A 13,398-nucleotide genomic window follows, 5' to 3' on the forward strand; every position below is an offset into this window, starting at 1 on the left:
TCAGCCTTTTTGAATGACAAATTGGCAGTAGCTATTACAGTTTTAAAGGCACATATACAGTCCAGAAATTTCACTTCTGGAAGTAGTTTCATATGTGCAGGGCAGGAAAGGTATGTGCAAGCATACCACATTGTTTATGATGGCAAAAATTTGGAAACAAATTCTATCATATTATGGATAAAAAAATGTTGGTGTAGCCACACTATGAATACTATGTTGCAGTTAAAAAAACCAATGTAGAGATTTCTGAGTTAAGATAGCAAATTGAACATACGTAACTAATTTCACTCCTTTTTCCAGCCCCAGTAAAAGTACAAGGAATTTTTTTTTTAAACCCATAAAGATAGGAAAAGCAGGAGAGGGAACAGCAACAAGATTTTTGTAAGTTACAAAGCAGATGAGAAGTAACTGTTTTAGCAAACAAGAAAAAGCCTAATTTATGTCAGCAGTGGGAAAGCTGAAAATCAACCTGATAGACACAATACAATACCCAAATGGTTCAGCGACAGGAAACAGCAAATACCTCTAGCATGGGAGGTAGTTGGCTAATATAAAGAAGATTGAGTGAAAGCTGAGCCATCAGGAAGATCCCTTAATCCTCTTATCTACCTCTGCACAATTCTGGAGGATATTTCCTCAAGAGAGGGTAAAAGAGTCTTTGCCTTGGAAGTTGACTGGCTCAGCTGAGGGCATGGAAACTTGTACCAAAAAATAGTTAGGGTCTGGGGGTAAGAGAGCATATACATACTGAATGATGAATGCTGAAACTTTATAGAGGCTGGCCCCTACACCTTTACCTTCTAGGGAGGAAGCTGGAAAACTATTCTCTGGGAAACTGACCAGCCCAAGAGGAAAAATCTAGACACCAATATTGTAAATTCCCTACAAACAGTCCAATGAGATCACTCTTCAGTGATGCTCAAATGTGACAGGTCCCATGACTACACTCAGAGCTTCCAATCAGCTTTCAATTCCCACTGCTAATCATGAGGAGACATCCAAGGACTAACAGATATCTCAGGAAAGGATCTAACATGGAAGAGAGACCAAGATAGAAAAATAATTTTGAGAAACAGAAACAGGGAGGAAAAATCTTTAAAAAGTAAATTATCACTAGTATCCTCAGAGACATACAAGAAGATATTGATTCTATGAAACAATAGGAAGCTAGTTAAAAACAGGAACAATCAGAAAACAAAAATTCCACTCAGAGAGTAGAACCAAATGACAGAGATGGAAAACAGGAAAGAAAAATAACAGCAGCAGTCCAGGACATCCAATATCCAAATAATGGGTCTTCCAGAAAGAGAACACAGAGAACACAGAAGGGAGGAAATCATGACTGAAATAACTCAAGAAAATTTCCAGAACTGAATGTCATGTTTCCAAATTAAAAGAACCCACACAGGATGAAAACAGACGACGAACACTATAGCAAATTTCTATGAGATTTCAGAACACTGGGGATAAAAGATCCTACAGTCTCGGAGGTTGGGGGGGTGGGGGGTGTGAACAGTTCACATACAAAAGATCAGAAATAGAACGGCTTTGGAATTCTCAACAGCAACACTGGAAGCTAGAAGACAATGGAGCAAAGTCTTCAAAATTCTAGAGAAAAGGATTTCCTATAGGATTTTTCAATACTCAGTTAAATTATCTATCAAGAATTAAGGTAGGGGCCGGCCCCGTGGCTTAGTGGTTAAGTGTGCGCTCCACTACTGGCGGCCCGGGTTCGGATCCTGGGCACACACTGACACACTGCTTCTCCGGCGATGCTGAGGCAGTGTCCCACATACAGCAACTAGAAGGATGTGCAACTATGACATACAACTATCTACTGGGGCTTTGGGGAGAAAAAAGGGGAAAAAAAAAAAGTTAAAAAAAATTTTAAGGTAAAATAAAGTCTCAGATGTATGGTTTCTATGCATCCATTTTCAGGAACCTACTCTGTATATCCACCAAATGAGGGAATAAACCAACAAAGAGGAAAACACAGGTATAGAGAACAGGAGATACAACCCAAGGGAGAAGCAGAGGGAATCTTCAGGATCACCACTGTGCACAGGCATAAAGAGATAACCAGTCCAGTCGAGAGCAACCTGACTCAAGAGTCAGACATTTTGAGGGCTGTTTTCACAATGCTTTCTGCCACATCTTCTTTTTAACCTAAGAAACTGGTGGAGAATATATTACACCAACACAAGAGAATAAACCAAGAGAGAGGAAGGCATGAGACCCAGTATCTAGGGAATAAATCCCAGGAGAAAGGTAACGGCAGTTCTAAAGTTAAGAGCAAGGGAAAGCCAAGGATAAGATTACAACAGGCCCAGAGAGCACCGGTCCAGAGAACAAGAGAAGTCCTCAAGGGAGAGGGCCCTAAGGAAAACAATTGGAATGGCTAGATTACCTGATGTGAGTGGTCTTGTGGGAAAATGTACTAAGAGACTATGGGAAGATATAGGAAAATTAGCAATAGATTTAAAAAGAAGAGGAGAAATCAAGGCATGTTTTACCTCAGGAAAAAAATAGGAAGGTCATTGAAAAAGGACCTCATCCACAGATTACCATGACTTCTCTTTATGGTCCTGATTACAAAGGCAGAATAATCAACAATCATTCACATTGCTCTTGTTGTAATTCCCCCTTTTCTTGTTATTTCTGTGTCTGGCCAACATCTACCTTCATTATTACTTGAAACTAGATCCTCACTGTGAGGGTTAGGAATGATACTTATTTGATTCTGGATTTTGACTAAGGAAGGGATGGTGATTCTATTCAGTCTTTTTTTCAATACTTTGAAACAAAGACTATGTCACACAGAGAGATATTAACATACACATTTCCTGACTCATGAATATGACATGGAAATGCCTCCAAAGTTCTCAAGCCAGTGACTGGACTTTCTTTTCAGAGGTGTTATCTTCCCTTCTCACTACCAGCAACGTCCCTTCATTTAACACACGGTGACTTTTGCTCAGCCTATCTGTAGTTACTGAATTTCTGCTGTCTCCCCAACTCATTAATCACATGACTGCCCGTGCAGGGAGCCACAAGAAAAGTGAAGTAGCCACTTAGCTTTGTAACTAGTCACATGCTTTATTTAAGACAGAAAAATAGAAGTCTTTATAATTCCCTTAGACATCAAGAAGCATTTTAAAGGAACATAATCTTCCTTCTCTACTCATCTGATTTCCTTCCTTTAAAAAAACCCTGATTTTAAGAGGCTTATTCATTTTATATTTAAAAACCACTTATAAAACAATTTGTACAAGGAACTTGTAAAACTTTACTAGATTTGGATAATAAAATAGTTTAAAAACAGCAACAATGAAACAAGGGTATTTTGAGGCTAGTATAAATATATATGAATGTATAATACAAGCTGAGTAGTTGAAAACAGCTCATCAGAAAAAAAAAATCAAGAAAACTTACTCTGCTTTAGAAATCATATTTTTACATATTTTGCCCTAGCCTTGTTTTACTTTATTAATAGGTGGTTTTGATTAGAATTTGATTTCTAATAGAATATTTACATTGATGTTTGATATTTTAAACAAAATATTAAAGTAGAAAAGGCACTTCAGGAATCAGTTTTATACCCTTGTTTTACAGATGAGATTTAAGTGATATGTCCAGTCACATAGCTACTAAGTGACAGAAGCAAGACTGAACACATGTATGTTGACCCAAGTTCAGCTTGTTCCACTGTATTATGCAGCCTTAGTCCTTCTTTAACTTACATCTGGTTAAAGAAAAAAGAAATATTTAAATTCAGACCTATCCAACTAAAAGATAATGGTATCAGCACTATTAGTGCTCTTGTTGTTCTATTTATTTGGAATTAAAGTATTTTAGTAATATGAATAGGAGATGTGAAGATTAATGAGTGGAGATGGGAGGAATGTTGAAGAAATTAAATCCTCTTAAAACGTTGGTAGGTATCAGAGGCTCATATAATTTACCTGAAATTTCCAGCAGATTCCTTATCTTTTGGTAAAAGATTGTTAAGGGGGAATGAAGTTTGGAATGGGGTCTGAATCTGTTACTCTCTTCAGCTTGATTAAAACTGAAAATATTTATTATTTTATTTGAAGGTACTGAATGATCTAATGAATGTATCACAGTGGAATGGAAGATTTTGGCTGGAATAACTAAGTTATTATCCTATGTGTAAACTGTATCTTTGGAAGTAACAGAACTATGGATATAATACTAGGACATCACTGTCGTGAAACTATTCCCATTAAGTCTATATTTGCTCAATATTAATGGGACAACGAGATAGCATCTGATACATATTACTCTGAATTATTCATTTCTCAAAGTATCTGTTATCTCCAGTAGAAGTAACAATAGTAGACTGCTATTTCTGCTTCAGTTTCTTCTTCTTCTTGAGAGAGCAAATATTATTTTGCATCTTCCAGATTTTTTTTTTCCTGTTCAATTCATCAACTCTTTATTATTAACCTACTATATGTCAGGTTCTCTTCTGGGTTCTAGAAGTATAAATATGAATAATACCTATAGCAGGCTTAAAATTTCAAATAAAATAAATGGAAGCAAACATATCCTGAGGATACTTTGATATATTAATTGTATCCAATAAGCTGCTAGAGAGGACTCAAGTTACACATAGCATATCTGATGCCTCTGGAAGGGAGATGTACTTGTTAAGCTTAAGAAGAGGGCCATCTTTAAGAATACTTTTAAAAAAATGAAAATAACTCTGATGCCAGTCACAACTTAACTTTCAAAAGCATTAAGGATTAGACAATAGCTATCTAAACAGGATACAGAATAGGTGAGAAGGTTGCCAAAGACAAATTTCATTTTACTTCAATTTGCTTTGTGCTATCCTTGGTTATTCATCAAATCATGGGGTCTTTTAGCATGGTATCATTCTTTGTCAAATATAATCACAGATGATCACTTTTAGTTTAAAACAAAAAACAAAGAACAGGCAAGGAATAAATTAAATATATGCAAAGTCTTGGATTTTGAAGATAAAAGATGAGCAAAACCCACAGGACTTGTAACAAAAGCACATAAATAGGTTTTTTCCTAATTCTTAAATTGGGCACTTATAATAGGGATGGATAAAAACAAGCAAAGACAATTATTCTCTCCTTTACTCAGAACAAGAGCATTCCCCATAGTTGAATCAAGAGATAAATGTTCTTTGGTTTATGATGATTTCATAAGAAAACGTGAGTTTCATTTAGTCATTTAATAATGAAAGAGCTTGGCTTTTTCTGTCAATTAAAAAAAATTAATGGATCATACCATCACCTATATACATCTAGAAGAAAAAGTTTCTTCCTATTAAAATGCTTTTAAAAGATCCCTAAATATGTTTACATACCCAAATAATTTGTTACTAATACTTCACAAGGAATATAATTTTATTACTGTAATCACAAAATCATAATTTCTGTACAGGAATGTATAAGTGAACATTAATCAATGCATTGATAATTCACTTCATAAAGAGGGTGAACACACTACAGAACATACTATAAAGAAAAAAGTATTGTAAAATTTTCTGGCCTTGCTCTGCACTTTTTTAGTGCAAGTATTTAAGACACAATAGTGTTCAATTCAGCAAAGTATTGCAGAATGTCATGCCACAGTCCACTTAATTCAAAGAGGGTCAGGACATGCAGCTTGTAATAAAATGTCTGAATATATATATATATATGTATATATATATAAAAAACCACATGTATTTCATAAAATATATGGTGGTTTATTTAGATGGTTTTAAATGATTTCATTGTGGAATTCAGCATAACTGGAACAAACATCCAAGGTCTTCTTAACAGGAATAATCTTGCTAGGCAATGGCTTTGGCTTCAGGTAGGAATGCCTCCCAGTATTTTATCAGCTGTGGATGATAATAAAAATAAGATATTCTCATTACCTTTTGGTCATTTATATGTATATATCTTGTAGAGCATTAAAAAAAAATCTACACAAATAGCTAACAACGATTAACATTTACTAAAGTCTGGCTCTTAAAGGGATCATTTTAATTTCTTTCTCTGAAGTTTGTCAATATAATTCATGTGTAATTATTTAAAATATTAATTACTCCTGGCTAATTTCAGTTTTTGATGTAAACAGTATAATTTAAAAAATGCCGGGGCTGGCCCCGTGGCATAGCGGTTAAGTGCGTGCGCTCTGCTGCTGGCGGCCCGGGTTTGGATTCTGGGCATGCACCGATGCACTGCTTGTCAGGCCATGCTGTGGTGGCGTCCCATATAAAGTGGAGGAAGACAGGCATAGATGTTAGCCCAGGGCCAGTCTTCCTCAGCAAAAAGAGGAGGATTGGCATGGATGTTAGCTCAGGGCTGATCTTCCTCACGAAAAAAAAAAAAAAAATGCCTCCATTAAGGGGCTGGCCCCGTGGCTTAGTGGTTAAGTGCGCGCGCTCCGCTACTGGCAGCCCAGGGTTCGGATCCTGGGCGCGCACTGATGCACCGCTTGTCCAGCCATGTTGAGGTGGCGTCCCACATACAGCACCTAGAAGGATGTGCAACTATGACATACAACTATCTACTGGGGCTTTGGGGAGAAAAAGGGAAAAAAAGGAGGAGGATTGGCAATAGATGTTAGCTCAGGGCCGGTCTTTCTCAGCAAAAAGAGGAGGATTGGCATGGATGTTAGCTCAGGGCTGATCTTCCTCACAAAATAAATAAATAAATAAAAATAAATAAATAAAGAATGCATAAGAACTTAAGATTTTTTTGACTTATACAAAATTGTATATAGAAACCGATTGTTAGTGTAAATTAAATAAGATTACCTTAAATAAAACTGCAATGAGCTTTTCCAATATAAAGTGATAACATCCCCTAATTCAGAGGATAGTCACATTTTATGTTATTGCTAGCAAAAAAAATGAGAAAAAAGGAGGAAAAAAAGAAAATATTGGGCAAAAAAGGGAAAAGAGACTAGAAAGAATTAGCCGCCAATCTTTCCTGGATAGTCTAGACAAAGACTGAGGTATAAACTAAAGTTATGTTTAAACAATTCCTATAGGGCCGGCCCCGTGGCTTGGTGGTTAAGTGCGCGCGCTCTGATGCTGATGGCCCGGGTTCAGATCCCAGGCGTGCACCGAGGCACCACTTCTCCGTCCATCCTGAGGCCGAGTCCCACATACAGCAACTAGAAGGATGTGCAGCTATGACATACAACTATCTACTGGGGCTTTGGGGGGAAAAAATAAATAAATAAAATCTTTAAAAAAAAAATAAAACAATTCCTATAAAAACAAGCTTATATAACTTATTTTCATATTTAAAAAATCTGACATTACAAACTAAGTATTTAAAATAAAAACTAAATATAATTTGAAGATATAAGGTCATCAACTAATTCAAAAATGTATTCTATTATATGTTATATAGGCAAGTTTTTAATCCACATATTTTAAAACTAACTGGAGGAAGAAATCCTTCTATTCAAGACATTAAATAATCTGATCTATTACTCAAAATTTATATTAAAATATACTGGAAAAAAACTCTGCTATTATCTCGTCATAGACTTTCATTCAATGTAACACTAAACCCCATGGTCTTCTCTAGTTAAGAAAACAAATGCTGGGGGCCGGGCTGGTGGCGCAAGCGGTTAAGTGTGCGTGCTCGGCTGCGGCGGCCCAGGGTTTGCCGGTTCGGATGCCGGGCGCGCACCGATGCACCGCTTGGCAAGCCATGCTGTGGTGGCATCCCACATAAAGAAGAGGAAGATAGGCATGGATGCTAGCCCAGGGCCAGTCTTCCTCAGCAAAAAGAAAACAAATGCCATTTGTGCATTACAATCACTACCATCCCCTCACAAAAAAAATCCAAAAATCAAAACAATACCAAAAAGAAAAAACTTAAAAAAATTAGTTTTTAGTTTGAGTTCTATCTGTAATGGAAGTGAAGAACTTACTATAAGAATTTACTCAAACAGGAATGATCAATAGGGAAACAAAACTAGGAAGACAGAGAAAGGGAAAAGTTGTCCACCGTGTTTCTCATAGTTGAAAATTGGTCAACATCTATCTCACCTAGTGTTTAGGAGTAGAAGCAGAAAGGACCTAAGCATTTCCAATTACTTTAACTACGATTTTTTCCTTTGCTGCCATTGGTTTTCTCTACTCCATTTCTTACTCCTCCTCAAGTTTGAAAGCTTATTTCATTGATTATCATCTTCAAAATGAAAAAGTATACCAAAAATTCTAGAAGAAGTCTGTAAGTTATAAAATGTTATTAAAAAACTAGCTTACCTGTTGTTGTGTTTGTACTAATGACTCTAAGTACTTGATAATAACAGTTTTAAAATCTTTCACTCGTTCTTTCTGTTAAATAAAGTACAATACATGAAGAAAAGGTCCATTAGTACAAAACTAAATTTGATTTTACCACAAAATTGCAGCAAAATGTGACCACATTGTTAAAAAAAGTGTAAAATTATTATACTTGCCTCAAATCGTCCCACTTCTTTTCGAATCGTTTTAGAGATCTGTTCAAAATCTCTTTCTCCTTGTTGTACTTTTGCCTCCCACTAATAAAAACAAACAAAAATGCACAAATTTTTTATTCTTGTCTGTAAAAAAAAAAAACTACAGAACTAGCAGTTATGACCACTCATTTAATTTAACCGTAGTAATGCCTGAAAACCCTGAGAAGGCTCAATATTGGCAAAGCCCAATTTAGTATCATTGAAACTTGTATCTATCTAATTTTCTAGTAGTAGAAATGCCTGTTAGCTTAATTTTCCTTAATATTTCACTGTTATATTTACTCAAGATTAGGATATTCTAGGACTTAATGAACTACAATCTCCATAGCTTAATTAAATATAACTAAGACAGATGAAAAGATTTTGAGTACAAAATTCACTAACAATAATTTAGAAGTGTTAGAGTATAATTTTCTCATTTCTTTTTTATATCATTAATTATTACAAAATGCACCAACAACATTCTGCTAATTTCAAGTACACATGTGCATCACAACCTATATGCCCATGGAAACAGTTTAAATTAAGAAAATTGTATGACAAACATTTAAAAAACATTTTTGTAATGGTAAAATGTCCAGATTAAAAAAAAATTATGGAATTATGGTCTACTGAAGACCTAGCAGTAAACATTAAATTCAGTACAGAAACAACAAAATGTTGTGATTAGTGACAAATGGAACAGCTAAAATAAAATAAAGACTTAAGCAATGAAATGATATTTTCCCACTATGTAACCAAAACATTGGTACATACTCTTCAAAGAGCAGGTACATTTACTCTTAGTAATATAAAGGTTGTCCTACCTCTTCAATTTCCTTATTGAAGCATGGCAAAAAAAGTGTATAAATTATAATAAACTTATACAAATTTACTAAAACACCATATATAATACATATATATGGGGGATAATAAGTTGCCTGGACAGCTAAATGTGGGACAAGTCTATCTCTAAACTATTTTTAGACACAAAAAAAGTAACTATCAGAAATCAAATTAACCATCTCAAAGAAATGTGTAATTATTAATTAAAGGTTAATTTAAATCTTTTTCTTGTATGCTTCTTTATCCATTCCATAATCATGTGCAAGTAACAAATGGCTCTGGAGATTTTAATGATGATCGAAATGTTAAACTAATTCTAACACAGTTCATAAAATTATGGAAAAATAGCTACATGTTGAATGGTTCAGAAAAAAATTTATGAAAAATTATGCATATATGAATGACTCATGGAAAATTTGAGTAAAAAGATAAATAAAGCATTTTGTATTAATCACCTCTCTTATTTCATTTTTAGCTTGCTGTATCTTATCTGGTTTGTTAGCAACCATCATTTTTGCCTCAGTTTCACGTTTTTTGAGCAAAGTAATTTGAGCATCTTCCCATTTCTGCCAGCACTTCATTCGATGGTCAAACACACCCTATAAGTGAATGACATAATGCTATTAAGTGAGAGTTAACACTGAAATACTTTCATAATACTAGAAGTGCTGTAATACTGAAAACAATAAAATCAAATATTTAAATGCTATTCTAATACACTGAGATATGGAAAATAAACATGCCAATATCAAAGAAAATACATTTCCAGATTCATTAGCTTAAAAACAAAAAACTCTGTGACTGGATGAAATATAAGAGCTCAGAATAAAACAAACAAAAAAACTACAAAATCCATTTCACTAGCCTTTAAGGGTTTTAAATGTGGCTTATAATAGAGTTTTATGCTTTGAAGAAAGATTTTTTTAATAGGAAAATGCTGGTGTCATATCTACATTGGAAGTTTTCCTACTAAATACCATCAAAAGCAGATTTAAGTGTTGGAAATATGCCAGAAATTTAAAAAAGAAAATGGTAAAAATTCATAACAGGAAGTAAAGTTAAGTAAAAATGTAGTGGAAGAGATTACCAATAGCAAATAGAAGAAAGGCAAAGCAATTAAAAAGTAAAGTTATAACTAAATGAAAAAAAAGAGACAGTTCTACACAAGATGAAAAGGGCAAAGGAATATATATATCTAGTATGCAGAACTAAATGAAGAAATAGACAATTAGACCATAACAGAACAAGTCAACCAAGTTACTTCTTTTAAGGGGTATGGCAAAGCAAGGGCAAGTGAATGGAAGAAAGAAGTGAAATATGAACAGACGAGAGTAATGAGAAGTCCCATGAAAAGAAAAATGATAGAAAGGATGGGAGAACAAAATAATAATCCCTTTCCTAGCTTGATGTTGGGGATATATTCATACTATTTTAATATTTACTAATTGAACAAATGAAACAAGCATTAATAAATTGGGTGAATAAGAAAGCACTAAATCAGAGTTATTTTCATTTATTCCAAATAAAGAGCTTTTCTGGATCAACAAACAGTAAATAAATACATGTTCTTATAGGGACCTGCTGAAGAGATGTAGATAATGTATTTAAAAAATGTAGACTTTAGAACAAATCAAATTTGGACTCAAATACTAGCTTTGTCACTATATGATCTTGAGTAAATTAATTTAATTTCTGTAAGACATAGTTTTCCCAAATATAAAAGGGGGAAATGAGGTCTGTATTTGTGAATTGGAAATAAAATGAAAAGTATGTAGCAGTCACTTAACCTACTGGATGCTTAATATTAAGTTAGTAGGTACTATTATGGATTACTTCTAAATAACATACACATATAAACGTAGTTGATTAGCTCTAGATTTCTACTAAAAGTACAAATAATAACAGCAGCAATACGAAAAAAAATAACCACAATCAGACTGCATTTACATCATATAGCATATTTCAAAAATGTGGGCAATAATATTAAAAACTCCAAATCAACCAGAAAACAAAGTATTTTTTTCCAAGGGCTGGCCCAGTGGCATAATAGTTAAGTTCACACACTCCACTTCAGCAGCCTAGGGTTCGCAGGTTCAGATCCCGGGTGTGGACCTACACACCGCTCATCAAGCCATGCTGTGGCAGGCGTCCCACATACAAAACAGAGGAAGACTGGCACAGATGTTAGCTCGGCGACAATCTTCCTCAAGCAAAAAGAGCAAGATTGGCAACAGATGTTAGCTCAGGGCCAATCTTCCTCACAAAAAAAAGTATTTTTTTCCAAAGAGTTCTTAACAATTATGCACATTTTAAATTAAACAGGACAACAGACATCCAGGGCAAACTAGTAAGTCAAAGCACCCTATCTACAGATATTTAAATCTACTTTGCTAGATTTAATTTGTCATCTCATATAATTTCTCTTCTCACATTAGTAAAGTGAATCTTACTGTCCACTTTGTCTTTTTGTCTTACATTTAAAGGACCATACTTTCCTTAAAACATTTCCTATTATGAACTAATTTTGCTTCAGCCAAATTAACTTGGGCCAAAATCACAAAAGTAATACATCTTAACACAAAAAGAAAAAGTCACTATCTTTAAAACAAACAAACCAACAATCCTGGCCCCTTACCCCCTACACATACAGAAAACTAAAAAGTAATTTAAGATTTGAGGCCTAGTCTTTCTTTAGGGGAACAGGGCCATATCAGCTCTTCATTTATAAATTTCTCTGTTCAATAACAATTTGACTACTTAAAATATGTACCAATAGAGGGCAAAAGCTAACCAAAATGCCCTTTAATTTCAATATTTGTTTAAGTTCTGAATATATACCAACTGGCTTTTTCACTTATATATTAATATAAACTAATTTGGTCTCTGCCCAATTTGTTATCTCGTAATATTCCAGAACCATAATATGTTTATTATGGTACAAATGTAGGAGCTATGGTAAAGGTAAGACTACTAAAGTCAGGTTATTTCAGGAAAAATAATTAATCTTAACTCTTTAAGAATTAACTTTTTCATTTGTTTTCCTACCCTTGTAAAACAAAAAGAAAAAATAGAATCAGAACCATACTTTATCTTCTAAAAATGCTATCTTAAAAATCAATTAAATCATAACTTAATGTTTGCCTTTTATGTCAAGATGCTAATCCACTCTAGCAGAACCAGACTCTTCTATAAGCGGAATAGATTTACACTGATGATCCACTTTGGACTTTTATCCTTCAATTTATGGTACACATAAATCCTGCCAATTTATGGTACACATTTGTACGCAAGCTGGTCTGGGTTAGACAAGGTTGCAGTTGTGGAGCAGTTTTCCTGGCCCACCAGGAAATTTGATGCTGTAATTTTAATTTAATTAATACCTTATTCTAATTCAGTGGATCTGAAAGTACGCTGCTCAGCTTCCTCAAGTCCTGAAAGGATGCTGATTACTTACAGCCAAACAATGAAGCTTTTAAACTCCTTGGGGAACCCATGTATTGATTTTTCAAAAAAACTATTTTATATGTTTTACAAATTTGGGTTTCTTGTAAGAATTCTTTATGAAGAGTTCTAGTGCTAAAAACATTGAAAACCATACCCTCCATCCCTGACCCTACTCTAGTGGTTCACAGAAGGCCAATACATGAGAATGTGTGCAATGAATTTACCACTTAATACATGTTAGCTAATAATACTAGCCAAAATTTGCAGTCCTAGATGTCAGAGGCCACGCACTGTACAAAAGAGGAAAAGAGGAGTTTCCCGGATACAGGGCCAGGCCTGGCAATATTTTGAATAAGTGAAATTTCTCTCTTTATTTAGGGTCCCAATTTCTGATGTTCTCAGCTTCTCACTTTGGCTCTATACTCTAATTCCCAAAGCACTCTTGGTTTCAAAATCATCAAAGTCAGAAAAGTACTCTCAATATGGATAAAACAAAGGGCTAAGTAATATTAAACAGCTATTAGAAATAAATAAGATAGAAAACTGGATAAAGAACGTGAACAGTTCACAGAAAAAATGCAAATGGCTTATCATTTGTAAAGATGCTGAAATTCACAC

The 13,398-nt window shown here is 34.4% G+C and overlaps 1 protein-coding gene across 1 annotated transcript in view; it reads right to left on the reverse strand.

Moving 5' to 3' along the window:
* Positions 1-5,384: 5,384 nt before the first annotated feature.
* Positions 5,385-13,398, reverse strand: part of SNX2 (sorting nexin 2) — a 61,755-nt gene continuing 53,741 nt past the window's right edge. The window contains exons 12-15 of the mRNA XM_004420268.3: positions 9,792-9,935; positions 8,473-8,553; positions 8,276-8,347; positions 5,385-5,884 (exon numbers count right to left, since the gene is read on the reverse strand). Of these exons, the coding sequence (XP_004420325.1) occupies positions 5,834-5,884; positions 8,276-8,347; positions 8,473-8,553; positions 9,792-9,935 (348 nt within the window). The 3' untranslated portion in view covers positions 5,385-5,833. The remainder of the gene's footprint in view (positions 5,885-8,275; positions 8,348-8,472; positions 8,554-9,791; positions 9,936-13,398) is intronic.

The sequence above is a fragment of the Ceratotherium simum genome, chromosome 4 (assembly GCF_057802395.1).
Source record: "Ceratotherium simum simum isolate JZ-2026a chromosome 4, ASM5780239v1, whole genome shotgun sequence".
In the NCBI taxonomy this organism is placed as follows: domain Eukaryota; kingdom Metazoa; phylum Chordata; class Mammalia; order Perissodactyla; family Rhinocerotidae; genus Ceratotherium; species Ceratotherium simum.